At 43.1% G+C, this 15469-nt stretch overlaps 1 protein-coding gene across 1 annotated transcript in view; it reads left to right on the forward strand.

Annotated features, from left to right (window-relative positions):
- Nucleotides 1-15469, forward strand: part of LOC124591107 (chitin deacetylase 1) — a 70525-nt gene that overhangs the window by 36163 nt on the left and 18893 nt on the right. Inside the window, exons 3-4 of the mRNA XM_047131705.1 lie at nucleotides 7885-8034; nucleotides 10678-10777. Coding sequence (XP_046987661.1) covers nucleotides 7885-8034; nucleotides 10678-10777 — 250 coding nt within the window. The remainder of the gene's footprint in view (nucleotides 1-7884; nucleotides 8035-10677; nucleotides 10778-15469) is intronic.

Consider the following 15469-nt stretch of genomic DNA (forward strand, 5'->3'; position numbering starts at 1 on the left):
GTGAAAGATGTGATTAGCTGTTGCCCTCAATAGGTACAGCGAAAACTGCCCTACTGATTTGAAGAACTGAAGCAATGCGAGAGGATCAAATTCTAAAACTTTCTGTTAGAGAGTAGCAAATCAATTAGCAAACATAACATGGCTATTAGTACAACAGATCGTCAGCAGTATGTGTCACACTAACTGATTCACGTCCATAGGACATTGTCAAGACGCTAGGACTCCCAACTGAAATTGTTGGTACACTACCAACAGTATGGGATGTTACTCCAGTATACATAATTTTTACGTTGGTTAGTTTCCAGAGATGAAAAGTATTTCGACCATAGAGATTCTAATTAGCTCCCTACAAACGGAATGTCCCACCCCCCTCCCGCATACCCTACCCCTCTCCCCCTTACGCGTTAGTGACCTTACCAAAGGAGTAGAGGTCGTCTGTTAGGGATACTGTGGTTGAACGGTTTCATTGACTCATGCTCTTAAAGCAGTGCCCCCCTACTTATTCACGAAAAAAGAAAAAAATTGCGTGATAAGAAATGAAAAACGTTTATTTCCAGTTTATTCAATACATTAATAAAGCACTTCAGGATTTTGGTCTTCAGTCCTCCTCCAAAATCCTAAAGTGCTTTATTAATGTACTGAATAAACTGGAAATAAATGTTATTCATTTCTTATCACGCAATTTTTTTTCTTTTTTTTCGTGAATAAGGAGGGGGGCACTGCTTTATGAGCATGAATCAATGAAACCGTTCAATCACAATACGACTGAGAGGAAGAAGGAAATACAAGGTGGTAGACGACATAAAGGGAAGAGGAAATTATGCAGACCTGAAGAGGATGGCAGAAGACCGGACAGCCTGGAGAACTACCATGTGAAAACAATGATGATGATGATGATGATGATGATGAGGATTTTGGTAGGATAGTGACGAGAATATTAGGTGACAGAGCTCAAGAAGACGCGGTACAGGACCATAAGACTTCTGTTAAACCTTTGGCTGAAAAAGAACTACATTCTCGGTCGTCTCAGGTAAAGTGAAGCAGCAGTATACATAGAAAAAGGCAGTAACATAGATAGTATGACGTACATGTATACAAAACGTTCATTTGTTACCCAAGAACACATGTTTCTAGCAGCTTCTGCGTAATTTTCCATAATACCCAGCAGGCACTCGTTTATACCAAACTAAATGATCACCCGGTGTTGCCTAGGTATATACTCGTATTTATTCCAGTCTTCTATTCGTCCACCTCCCATTCCTTCCCCCTCTCTTTCTTGTCACCCCTCCCTTCCCCTCGTCTCTGTCCTTCCTCTTTCCCCCTCTTCCTGTCCGTTTCCTCCTCACTCTCTCGCTGTTTATCTCCTCCTCCATCCTCTGTCCATGTCCCCCTCTTTCCTTTTGCTGTCCATTCCCTCTTTTCCCCTCTCTCCTTCCATTTCCTCTTCTCTCTATTTATCTCCCCCTTCCCCCTTATCTCTGCCCACCCCAATAGGAGATTGGTGGTTCTTACCTCCACAGTATCCCTTTCCAAATCGTAAGTAATATGTGTTTCAAATTTCGTTCTAGCGGCTTAGGGTGAGCCTTTTACCGCTGAATTTTCTCACGTACGTACCTGTTAAATACATTACGTGATCAAAAGTATCCGGACACCTGACTGAAAATGACTTACAAGTTCTTGGCGTCCTCCATGTAATGCCGGAATTCAGTATGGTGTTGGCCCACCCTTAGCCTTGATGACAGCTTCCACTCTCGCAGGCATACGTTCAATCAGGTGCTGGAAGGTTTCTTGGTGAATGGCAGCCCATTCTTCACCGAGTGCTGCACTGAGGAGAGGTATCGATGTCGGTCGGTGAGGTCTGGCACGAAGTCGGCCTTCCAAAACATCCCAAAGGTGTTCTATAGCATTCAGGTCACGACTCTGTGCAGGCCAGTCCTATACAGGGATGTTATTGCCGTGTAACCACTCCCGCAAAGGACGTGCATTATGAACAGTTGCTAGTTCGTGTTGAAAAATGCAGTCGTCATCCCCGAATTGCCTTTCAACAGTGGGAAGCAAGAAGGTCTTTGAAACATCAATGTAGGCCTGTGCTGTGATAGTGCCACGCAAAACAACAAGGGGTGCAAGCCCCCTCCATGAAACACACGACTACACCGTAACACCACCGCCACCGAATTTTGTGTTGGCAGTACACACGCTGGCAGATGACGTTCAAAAAAATGGTTCAAATGGCTCTGAGCACTATGGGACTTAACTTCTGAGGTCATCAGTCCCCTAGAACTTAGAACTACTTAAACCTAACTAACCTAAGGACATCACACATATCCATGCCCGAGGCAGGATTCGAACCTGCGACCGTAGCGGTCACGCGGTTCCAGACTGTACTGCCTAGAACCGCTCGGCCACTTCGGCCGGCACATGACTTTCACCGGGCATTCGCCATACCCACACCATGCCATCGGATCGCCGCATTATGTACCGTGATTCGTCACTCCACACAACGTTTTTCCACTATTCAATCGTCCAATGTTTACGTTCCTTACACCAAGCGAAGCATCGTTCGGCATTTACCTGCGTGATGTGTGGTTTATGAGCAGCCTCTCGACCATGAAATCCAAGTTTTCTCACCTCCCGCCTAACTGCGATAGTACTTGCAGTGGGTCCTGATGGAGGTTGGAATTCCTGTGTGAGGTCTGGATAGATGTCTGCCTATTACGCGTTACGACCATCTTCAACTGTCGGCGGGCTCTGTCAGTCAACAGACGAGGTCGGCCTGTACGCTTTTGTGCTGTACGTACCCCTTCAAGTTTCCACTTCACTATCACATCGGAAACAGTGGACCTAGGGATGTTTAGGAGTGTGGAAATCTCGCGTACAGACGTATGACACGAGTGACACACAATCACCTGACCACGTTCGAAGTCCGTGAGTTCCGCGGAGCGCCCCTTTCTGCTCTCTCACGTTGTCTAATGACTACTATGGAGTACCTGGCAGTAGGTGGCAGCCCACTGCACGTAATATGAAAAACGTATGTTTCCGGGGATGTCCGAGTATGTTTGATCACATAGTGTATATTTCACACATATTTAAAATATTTCACACGTCTTTGTACAAACACTCACCTGCATCTTTCGCAAATTTCTCTCAGCAGTTTCATTTTCACGCAGCTCAATGTTTATGACGTCGTATATCCCGAGTTATGTGTCGCGCAGTGAAATAATTTTTGCAGATACATACAATGGTACATGAGTCTGCAGCCTACGAAATGTGTTGTGAATAGAGTCAGTACTAAAGAAGTAAAAAATTAAAACGTCGTGGACGATGCGACAGTTTTTTCCGACATTTCAATATTTGGCATCGTATCTCCTGAATTGCGTGTCGCACAGTGGTATGTTTCTCTGGTACTTTGGGCGGTATATGTAGATACTGTATGAGAAACATGTCGCATATACAGTTTGTAGTAAATAAGTAATAAATTACAACGTCATACTCCATGTACAGTTTCATTTCATTAACAGCGGAAATGTAGTAAGCGATAATTTTTTTTTCCTTTCATCATTTTGTGGGGGTTGTCAACGAGAAAAAGTTTCTTCAAGGTATGAAATTATGTTTAAAGTATGTTGTAAGTCACCAAGTGCTCTCATTCTCAGGGAATGAATATAGGATGGATATTCGCATGTCGTGGGATAAACTGCTTTTTCACCCCACTCCTTTGATAGATATGTGCTTACCCAACAGCGATCCTTTCCAGACAGTAGTTGATATGCGCACCAAATTTGGTTGAAATCGGTCCAGTGGTTTAGGAGGAGATGTGGAACATATAATCATACATACATACGAGCCCATAATACTGACTTATATAAACACGTGCATCCATTTTTGTAATGTATATTCCCACAGTTGATATGCTTAATACGTGCTCAATTTACCACGCAAAGAAATTTAGTACAGGTTGTGCCATTGACGGGAGGAGAGTGATAACCGATTTCTTTTGATTTTGGCCCACAGAACAACGACACCAAAAGACGCGAAAAGATAACGGTTATCCCGAGAGAGAATAAACTGTCAAACATTACCATATGGTGACTCCAAAGTCTTCTACAAAACGTACAAAGAAAGGGCTGTACGGAAATCTTCCGAGCGACCTGCGAAAATACATTTTCAATAACTTTTTCGAATTCCATGAAGTTTCGGAAACCTGTGCGCACGCGCCTCCTCGCAAATTCCTGGTATAAACCTAGCGACGTGAACCAGCAATCTGTAGTGCAAAACACTCACCTGTGAAAGGCTGAAAGATTGCCAACCGAAATATCGTCATAAGACTTCGACATCATCCAGCTGGAAAACCGGAACTTCATGGAAAGTTGAGAAAACATCAAGATTCACATCTACTCGAATATCATTCTCATATTCTGCAAGAAATAAAGGAATGATCACAGGTTGTGAGATGAGTGCTACAATGTTTAAGAAAACGTAATCTCTCAATTCTTACAATATCTTTTTTGAGAGGAGATCAAGAACACGTCATCTGCTACGTCTAACTAAAGAATTTATCCGCAAAAACTGGCTACAGAACTGGCAAGTAAACACAACTGTCGGTTTATGTTTTCATAAGTCGATCAATTTACTGTAGAATGGACTAACAACAACAGGGCGAATGTTTCGGTTGCGAACAAATATTAAAACGTGCCACACCGTAGTTTATACTCTGCAAGGTGCGCGCACAATATTTATTTTTTATACGACGTACTTTTAAAGCAAATCAGGTTGCAGTCCCTCAAATTTCTGAGTTTACACTTATTAATGTCAATGAAATTCACAATGAAGCACGCTTACGAAGAGTCAAATGATAAATCGGATCGTCATTGTCTGCCACTTTTGTTTAAGATAGAGTGGCAAGTTCCAGCTACTTATACAAATCGAATTCACTTGTACGCCGCTTGTACAAACGTGATTCGATAGCTAACATGTCAGCTCGTTGCAAATGTCTGATTATTCACAACCTGACAGGCTTTAGCAAAGTGTTTGTCACACTATTGGCATTTGTTTCCGTCAAATTTATAATTTACCTCCAACACGGAATGTAAGATTATTTTCTGCTAAATGGTTCCTAAAAAGTAGCGCAACACCAGCAACTAACAGTGCATCCCTTGACAAATAATCTAACGTGGATACCTAGCTGTAGTCAAAGAAGGAAGTTTAAACATGTAACTATTATATCGTTTTGTTTGCCTATTATTTCTTCTACAAATTACATGCAAACTGAATACATTGTTGTACAACCACCGAGACGGGCTTAAAAAGCCGCCTACCATTGTCCAGGCAGGCCACGCGACATGGAGGATACTATAAAATCTTTCGAGAGCCCTTGTCCTCTTATTACGTTACATCTGAATCGGATACGATAGTCGAAATTTGTTTTACTGTAGGGTTGCGAACAGCAAATTCTAAATACTTCCATTGTAGGGCTTCACTGTTTAGGAATTCTAAGCCATTATCTTCTTGTATGATTTAGTATCGTTTTCCAGCCCCTCAAAATTGTAGCTAACACATAGTTGGTTGATGGCAGAGAGCTACTGAATAATCAGTCGCACTTCGTTACACGCGCTAATCGGTTAGTTTCATCGCTTGAAGCTTTCTCCTGTTGCCATGGCCGCTATTCCAGAGAGTTAGTACTGTACAATTTCGCGAACACTATCCTCTTTTCAGGCAACGTTCGTATTAAGATCTGACCATATTCTATCGTGTTTGGTAATATTATCTGCGCATAAATCTTTTAATAATTTAACGATTTCACAAACAGCTTCTCAGTCTAGATTTCTTTAATCAACGAGTATTTACCTTACTCAACAGCGGAGAAAGTAAGCTGCGCAGCTTCAAAAATTGACTTATTCTCGCTTGTGTTCAAACAGAAATTTACAGTGCGTACAGAGAAATTTCCAAGATTTATACGGTCCGTTTCACCGAGAAAGTTGACGTCATCGTGTATTTATCCTGGTATTTCAAGTAGAAACCGTCGTCTGCTGTGATCTTCTCTTATCACTAAACCATATAGTTTTTACGAAAACAGAATAAAGTCGTGAATAGTTTTTTCGAGGGAACACATTGATGCTGTTTTCTACACGCAGTCCATGCGAAATATTTGGCCATTCAGGAAAATTAATACATACGTAAGTCACATATGACAGACTTATAAGACTTGAAATATTAGATAATTTTGGCTAAATAATGTTTTGTTACTTCAACGGTGGCCACTATGCGTTGAAATTTGTATGTTTTTGCCTCTGTGCCTCGACGACCGCGAAGCCAACAGCATGCACTCAGCAGCCTTCGTCCTCTCTGATATGTCTCACGTTGTGGGTGTTTAAGGAAATCCAATAAAAAGCAATATATTATTCAACAACACTGCGCATTTTACGTAACAGAAATTTAATTTTTACACTTTTTTAACACCTCGAAATTTAATAATTTCGATCAGGAAATACAAAACTCATGAATTATTGAGACGTTTCCATTGAATTGTTGACACAGATTTACAGTGTGCGGCAAGTAAAGCTAAATGTGATAGTTGCTTTCGTTATTTAATAGCACTGTAGACTGGCGTAATGCCAGTACCATAGCTCCCACACACGTCACACACGTTCTCCTGGGTACCTTGCGAGACTAGCGCTCCTGGAGGAGAGGATAATGCAAAGACACAGTTTAGCCACAGCCTGGAGAATTTCTTCCAGCCTGATTTTTCACTTTGCAACAGAATGTGCGTTGAATGGAAACTTCCTAGATCCCAGATTCGAGTGCAGGTCCAGCACGCGATTTTAATATACCAGGAAGTTTTGAATCTTATTTACTTTGTGTTTATTGAAAAAGTTCAGGCGTGAGAGAACAACATCTCGAGATATACTTTAAACAATTGCTTCCTGGATACCCCATTCGACCAAGAAAATTTTTAATGACTACTTATTTGTAATTTCACTCATCAGTAATTGTTACCACATTTATTAATGTTGAAATGTTTGATTATGCAGTTAATGTCTCTGGGTTTAAAGCAGCAATACTCAAATATGAAGTATTTTATATCTTTCTTAACGTGATTTTGCGGTTAAAGGCGCTGCAGTCTGGAACCGCAAGACCGCTACGGTCGCAGGTTCGAATCCTGCCTCGGGCATGGATGTTTGTGATGTCCTTAGGTTAGTTAGGTTTAACTAGTTCTACGTTCTAGGGGACTAATGACCTCAGCAGTTGAGTCCGATAGTGCTCAGAGCCATTTAACGTGATTTTAATTCAGATATTGGAAACTAAACTAGGTGCTTATGTGTCGACAAGATTTAACACATATCTTGTATGGTAAGAGGTAGTAGGGAAACCCTAAAAGGTTAGTCCATATTGTCTATGACAAGAAATATGAAAGCAGAAGAAAGTAATGATTAGGTGCAGATATTCCCAGGAAATGTATGCTCTCAACGTAACTAACATAAGTTTCTGCTTAAGAATGTAATTTTACACAGATACAATCATTGCAAGCCTGTAAAAGTACGTTATTAGAATGTTAATTCCGTCGTCGTTTCGTAATGCTGAACCTTTGGCATTGCGAAAAAATCTTCGTCTCGGGAATGCCAGTATTTTCAGTTAATTAGTGAGACAAAATTTTGGTAGGCAGTCGTCGAACATAAGAAGATTATGTTTAACAGAAATCTGTGCCTTTTTGAGACGTATTGAAACATATTAATGTGGTCGCCTTGCTCATTGCGACGTCGGTTACCTAGAGAGCATGTTTAGGATGTGTTTCTAGGCCAGATGTTAAACTGTGTGTGTCAAGGGAGCTTCCTTATCAGAAAGCGACAAGGACAACTCCTCATAGAATTTTGTACCTCTTCTTCTGTGCAGGGTCTGCAAGCTATCCGTTGCCCGGCTGGTCTGTACTTCGACATCGAGAAGCAGACTTGCGACTGGAAGGATGCGGTCAAGAACTGCAAACTGAAGAACAAGGAGCGCAAAATTAAGCCGCTGCTCTACACAGATGAGCCTCTCTGCCAGGTAAGCCTCACTTCCGACTCTGTTGGTTTTATTCTATAGAAGCAGGGTTCTTCTAACATTTGGTAGTTTTATGTATACTTTTCCAGTAACGGAATCACGATAAAAGCGACAGTGTCATTTAAAAAATGTCTCTGGTTACTTGCACTACGTCTGAAATGCCGAACGTTTTTCCGCGAGTTTATTTACAATCCGCTGAGGTCCCTCCGGCGAATTAATTTGTCAAGCAAGCTCCGTACTCAACGGCAGGCTTCAGTGGCAGGCCACGAATCCGGCAATACTTAACTGTCAAAGTCACAGCGGACGTGGTCTCGAACAATCAATATGATCCTGCAGCATAATGTTATGTTGTCATAGATGACTAAGGAACAGGAACAGAGGGTGGGTCCGAGTAACGGCACATAGTTTCGAGTAAACCAGTTGAGTACTGGTCTGAATGCAACACAGCGCATTCCTCCACATTGTCACGCTGGAGGTGCTATTTCCTTCCTGCCTTCGCACCCTGGGACTGATTCATAGCCGTGCGACACCAAACGGGCGACTGTCTTAACCTTTTGATTATCGGAATGTATGAGTCCCATATATAGCAGAACCTGTGGGAATTTGTTGCAAGGTATTTCCATGTATCAATGTCCCACTGATAAAGGGAATTCTTACAATTACAGCTTGCACCTGTCGTTTGTGTTACCTTTACGTTTCATTGATAACTCTCAGCCCCGTTGCACTTCGTCTTGCCACACCAAATTATTTCGCACATGCAGATAGGCATCCCAAAGAACCGATCTGCAAAGTGGGCTGCTGTCGCGACTTCCCTGACAATTCGTTTCTATGAGCTGCAACGACATATCAACGTTAGCTGCATTGTGAAAGGTTCCCATATTCAGCACTTGTAATGTGAGTCAAAAACTTGGAGAGATGCCCTAACCACTGATGTGTGTCTGTTTACTGCGTGCCTTGTAGTTTTTGCGCAGTTTTCTTCCTGTTATTCGAGAGATACGCATGAATAACTTTGAATATCCCACCCTTCCCCACATTAGAAAACGAAGCGGCTCGAATTATTTCTTTCATATTGTTACTTCTCATTACGACACTAATTAAAGTAACCGTAAATTAAGGTCTTCACTCCGAAATTGTTAGTAATGAAAAGAATAACTCAAATCCGACGAATGGAATACGTGGAACAGAACAACAAATTAAGACATTGCAATGTGGTTTGGGATCTAACACAGAGAAACTGCTCACAGTTACCGTTAGGAAGCAAACCACGGCGATGAAAATTTTCCCCACTTCTTGGATTCGAACAGCTTCCTTTTGGTCAAAAGCTATTGGCGTGCGTTAGCAAATTGACATCACACAGATAGGCCAATCTTCAATAATATACATATAAATATTAATTTATCGGGGAAAGTAATCGAAGAGATGGTTGTTACTCGACTCGTCTTGCCTGATCTTTTAGAATTAATTTGTTTTAACTGCTTTCTGTGTAATGTAATAATATTTGGAAATCCTCCAAATTAAAGGTTAAATATACATGTTTGTTAGACGAACGTGATTTTTAAAGATGATTGTTAAAGATGCGATGGATTTGTGGACAGCCACCGATGACGATTCATTATATACGAGGGGCGTTCAGAAAGTAAGCTCCGATCGGTCGCGTAATGGAAACGACTATGAAAATCCGATAAAGCTTTGCACAGATGTGTTGGGTAGTGTCTCCAGTATAACCCCAGTTAGCATCACGTCGCTCTTCTCATTTCTGAGCTCGCAGTGAGTGCGTAAAGATGTCTAGAAAATAGTGTCTGCCGCCAAGTACGAGGGCCTGGTGAGAAATTTCGCCTGAAGCTATGCAGCTAACATTACATAACTGTCGTGCTGTTTCGTCTTCACGACAATTCTCAGCCGCATTCTGCAGGGGCAATGAAGATGCTCCTGCATCGTTTTCAAATGGAAATGTTAGATTACCCACAATACAGTCCGCAATTGTCTCCCCCTGAGTTTCATCTCTGGTCACATGAACCGCTGTCTTTGAAGACAACATTTTGACACAGACAACGAGGTGTAGGCCAGCGTGGAGAATTGGCGGAAAGCACTGGCGGCTGCCTTCTATGATGAGGCTATTGAAAAGTTGGTACAACGCTACGACAAAAGTCTAAGTCAGAACGGCGACTACGTAGAGAAGTAGCTGAAAGGTGTAGCTAATTGTTACAAGTAAAACATTTCTGATGTTCACTGTGGTTTCAATTTGGCAATCAATCGGAGCTTACTTTCTGAACAGGCCTCGTATATTTTTATTTTCGTCTTTGGTAGGAGAAATAATGAGGTTTTCCGCAGGTGAACTGTTTCTTTACTTCCTAACCGAGAACGTCAGAGTTTAATATGGAAAATATTATGACTTCCAGATGCAGCTCAAGTATCAAAAGAGAAATTAGTAGCATGTAGTGATTCAGGGTCAGATGTTAATGGAAATATTGAGCTTATTCTAAATTACTTTCCCATATTTATGAAAGGCACTGAAAAGATGATCGTTGTACGGGTGTTGTAACATTTCCCACCAAGACGTGAATATGTTGAATAGTAAAAAACTGTACGTCGAGGTTGGCAACAAGAAGGAAAGAGTAGGAGAGCTGACCTCTGTTGTTCCACCAGGATGGCTTCCTGGCGTGCGGTGACGGAGCCTGTATCGAGAGGGGCCTCTTCTGTAACGGCGAGAAGGACTGCACGGACGGCTCCGATGAGAACACCTGTGGTGAGTACTTGCAGCTATTGCTCCCAGCGTCGCCGTAGCGCTCCATCAACAATTTACTGCTGACTAACATTGATAAGTAATTAACGATCTGCGGCCCTTAAATGAATTAACAGCGAACCGTTTTTTTCCACATCGGTACGATTCTGAAAATGGACTTTGAACAATCGGATCAATTGTTGCTCCTGACGACGGGGAGTTTTAATATTGGAAGAGAAATTCTCAACCTGGTTCGGTGAAGAACTTTCAGTGGTGTTAGTAGCTTTATCTATTTAGAGATCTGAATCAGAAATACATGAGAGACCTCAGAAAATATAATTTCCTTCTTTATTCGTCCAAATCTTTGAACCTTGATATCACAGCTAATACGACTTATATCAGGGGGGCAGCTGTTTGTACAGAATATGACCAAAGCACTACAAAGAAAGTCACACAATTCCAAGCGGCATGCTTGTTATGATTCTTTTTCTATTTTTCATCTTTTCGACATCACAAAACATTTAAAGCTGTCCCATATTACAAACTACTACACAGGCCACGAATGTAGTCTATTGATCGTTCCCTCGCCATCAAGAACGCTGTTGGCTCGAAAGATAAAGCTTACTGAGCGAAGTGGGAAGTGGTTAGCACACTGGGAGTCGCATTCGGGAGGACGATGGTTCAAACCGGCGTCCTCCCATCATGATTTAGGTTTTCTGCGATTTCTCTAAATCGGTTCGGGCAAATGTCAGGATGGTTCCTCTCAAAGGACGCCCCCGATGTCCTTCCCCATCCTTCCCTAATCCGATGGGGCCGATGACCTTGCTGTTTCGTCCCGTCCCCCAAATCGACCAAAGATAAAGCTCTCAGAAGACACTCTTGAATTACATGGCGAACAGTCTGCTTTTCAACTCCACAGTCAACCTTGATTTTGTTCCACTTGTAAAGGGACTCAGTATATCTTCCATTGTTGGTTCTCACTCTGTTAAGAACGGACCAGATCTTGCGTGGCAGTTCAAAGCCAAGCGGCTTGTCGATTTGTATGGCATCTTTAGTTGTTTCCTAGTAGCATTAATCTGCTACGTGTGTCTCCAGCATAAATTAAAATTAATATCAACTAACATCCTTACGTATAGGTTTGTAGGTGTCCATGGCCAGTGTCATTCTGAATAGAATAATTGTGGGTGTTAGGCGACGACATTATAAAACAATGACGTAACTAAATTTCCAACGTTTTGACCGACTTGTTGTGGCCCTCTTCGCGGCGGTTAAGTCGGCAGTTTAGTTGCTAGAGTGTTTTATAAACACGCGGCCTAACACCCAAAATTATTATATTTAAAGTAACATCCTTACGGTTTGGAGTGGCTTAAGAGGGCGAAGTCTTCCTTCGCTAATGGTTGAAATGTCTGCCAGAACAGGAAGTTGAGGATTTTTCCATAGTTTTTGGTATTCCTGCAAAAGCGCACCTTCACGCCGCAGAGATGGAAGAAGTATGTGCATGGGTAGCCATAACGAAGGTGTAGGCAGTTATAACATGTACGGTAAGGTTGAGCTTTGTCAACAAATCTTGTGTGCATACTGCTCATCCAAGCTAGGGTGCAATATACCGCAAAATGATCAAAGAATCCCAGAGCTGAAGTGCGGAGTGTCGGTACAGATGATCTATATGATGTGCCACAGAGTTTCTGGAGTGATGTTATGAAGAGATTTGATTTTGGCAGCTGTCGTTAATAGGTGCTGCATGTAACTGGGCGTTCCATCAAGCGTAACCCCTAGATATTTCGGGTTTCTATTATGTCTGAGCAAACTTCCTTCAAAGTAGACTGCGGGCTCCTTCTTGGGCATCTTATTGCTTAAGTGATTCGTTGAGACTTCCGTCTAGCGACACTTGCCTGCAGCTTCCATTTCCGGAAGTATTCACCAATAGTCGACAAATCATTGGTCAAAAGAGACCCTGTAACTTCAAGATCTCTACCTTCATTTTCGAGTGCCTACCGCATACCCGTGTTCAAAGTCAATCTGTAACAGAATACTCAGATGTCCAGTTTACTCTTGTTTCACCCTCCGCATCTACATGCAACATTCGAGCGTCCTACAGGGCATACTTTCAAACCGGACAATCCTTTCCCTGACTTATGGTCACACAGTTCAGTCGTAATACTAATCTTGCGTTACAGATTACTCGGGATACTTCAATGCGCAAATCAAAATGCATTTCGAGAAAATATAAGAAAGTAAATCCTTTACATCTTTCCCTCACCACAGTTAGTTGTTGTTGTTGTGGTCTTCAGTCCTGAGACTGGTTTGATGCAGCTCTCCATGCTACTCTATCCTGAGCAAGCTTCTTCATCCCCCGGTACTTACCGCAACCTACGTCCTTCTGAATCTGCTTTGTGTATTCATCTCTTGGTCTCCCTCTACCATTTTTACCCTCCACGCTGCCCTCCAATGATAAATTTGTGATCCCTTGATGCCTCAGAACATGTCCTACGAACAGAAAATGATTCAAATGGCTCTGAGCGCTATGGGACTTAACTGCTAAAGTCATCAGTCCCCTAGAACTTAGAACTACTTAAACCTAACTAACCTAAGGACACCACACACATCCATGCCCGAGGCAGGATTCGAACCTGCGACCGTAGCGTCCTACCAACACCAGAGTTAGTAGATACTTTTAATTTTTCTTCTTCTCTCAGTGCTATAGTAGTTTGTATATAGAAGGTGGGTGGTGAAGCGATGCACAGTGGCAAGAGGCAGTGAATCACGTGAAACTCCAGTCTGCAGCTGCAGCGAGCTCTTCGGAATACGTGTAGAACATTATCCTTTGATATTCATGTTAGTGTAGGTGTGGTGAAGGTACTTATCCTCTGTAGTGTTCATTACGGCTGGCATGAAGCAGATACAACTGCTATGTTAAAAAGCAGCGGGAATAATTTTCAGAGGTGTTAGATACACTACTGGCCATTAAAACTGCTACACCAAGAACAAATGCAGATGATATACGGGTATTCATTGGACAAATATATTATACTAGAACTGACATGTGATTACATTTTCACGCAATTTGGGTGCATAGATCCTGAGAAATCAGTACCCAGAACAACCACCTCTGGCCGTAATAACGCCCTTGATACGCCTGGGCATTGAGTCAAACAGAATTTGGATGACGTATACAGGTACAGCTCGCCATGCAGCTTCAACACTGTACCACAGTTCATCAAGAGTAGTGACTGGCTTATTGTGACGAGCCAGTTGCTCGGCCACCATTGACAAGACGTTTTCAATTGGTGAGAGATCTGGAGAATGTGGTGGCCAGGGCAACAGTGGAACATTTTCTGTATCCAGTAAGGTCCGTACAGGACCTGCAACATGCGATCGTGCATTATCATGCTGAAATGTAGGGTTTCGCAGGGATCGAATGAAGGGTGGAGCCACAGGTCGTAACACATTTGAAATGTAACGTCCACTGTTCAAAGTGCCGTCCATGCGAACAAGAGGTGACCGAGACGTGTAACCAATGGCACCCCATACCATCACGCCGGGTGATACGGCAGTATGGCGATGACGAATACACGCTTCCAATGTGCGTTCACCGCAATGTCGTCAAACACGGATGCGACCATCATGATGCTGTAAACAGAATCTGGATTCATCGGAAGGTATGACGTTTTGCCATTCGTGCACCCAGGTTCGTCGTTGAGTACCCCATCGCAGGCGCTCCTGTCTGTGATGCAGCGTCAAGGGTAACAGCAGCCACGATCTCCGAGCTGATAGTCAATGCTGCTGCAAACGTGGGTGTACGATCCGTTATAGTCATGTGGATAAGATGCCTGTCATCTCAACTGCTAGTGATACGAGGCCGTTGGGATCCAGCACAGCGTTCCGTATTACCCTTCTGAATCCACCGATTCCATATTCTGCTAAGAGTCACTGGAACTCGACCAACGCGAGCAGCAATGTCCCGATACGATAAACCGCAATCGCGATAGGCTACAATCCGACCGAAGTCTGAAACGTGATGGTACGCATTTCTCCTCCTTACACGAGGCACCACAATAACGTTTCACCAGACAACGCCAGCCAACTGCTGTTTGTGTATGAGAAATCGGTTGGTAACTTTCCTCATGTCAGCACGTTGTAGGTGTCGCCACCAGCGCCAGCCTTGTGTGAATGCTCTGAAAAGCTGATCATTTGCATATTACAGCACCTTCTTCCTGTCGGTTAAATTTCGCGTCTGTAGCACGTCATCTTCATGGCGTAGCAATTTTAATGGCCAGTAGTGTAGTTTTAAAGAGAATCAGAAACAGAAACGTTGGCTCCAATGTGGTGTTTACCCCGTCGTTGCATTTACTGAAGCTGACAGCGGCTGGGACATATGGCGCGGGACAGAGACTTCTTACATGCATACCAGTACACAAGTGGCATTTTACAGCCGCTTTTATTGCTTTGCATCTTTCCAGAAGCAAGGTAGGCCTTTACATTGCAATATGTTATGTAACACAGACTGCTATTCTCGCAACAGGCTACTCGTTTGCTTCCTACCACTCGCTAATTGCGAGTACTGGCTGTGCCTGCGGGCACACAGTTTCTGGCACTGCGCCCAGATGGTCTCCTCGGAACCGGCCCCTGGGCCGTGGGCGCCGGTGGTTGCCGTGGGCGCCAAAAGACAGGCGGCGCACAAAGCGAGACGTGCCGGGGGTACCGTTAGCTGGCGAG

This window comes from Schistocerca americana, chromosome 2 (assembly GCF_021461395.2).
Source record: "Schistocerca americana isolate TAMUIC-IGC-003095 chromosome 2, iqSchAmer2.1, whole genome shotgun sequence".
Lineage (NCBI taxonomy): Eukaryota > Metazoa > Arthropoda > Insecta > Orthoptera > Acrididae > Schistocerca > Schistocerca americana.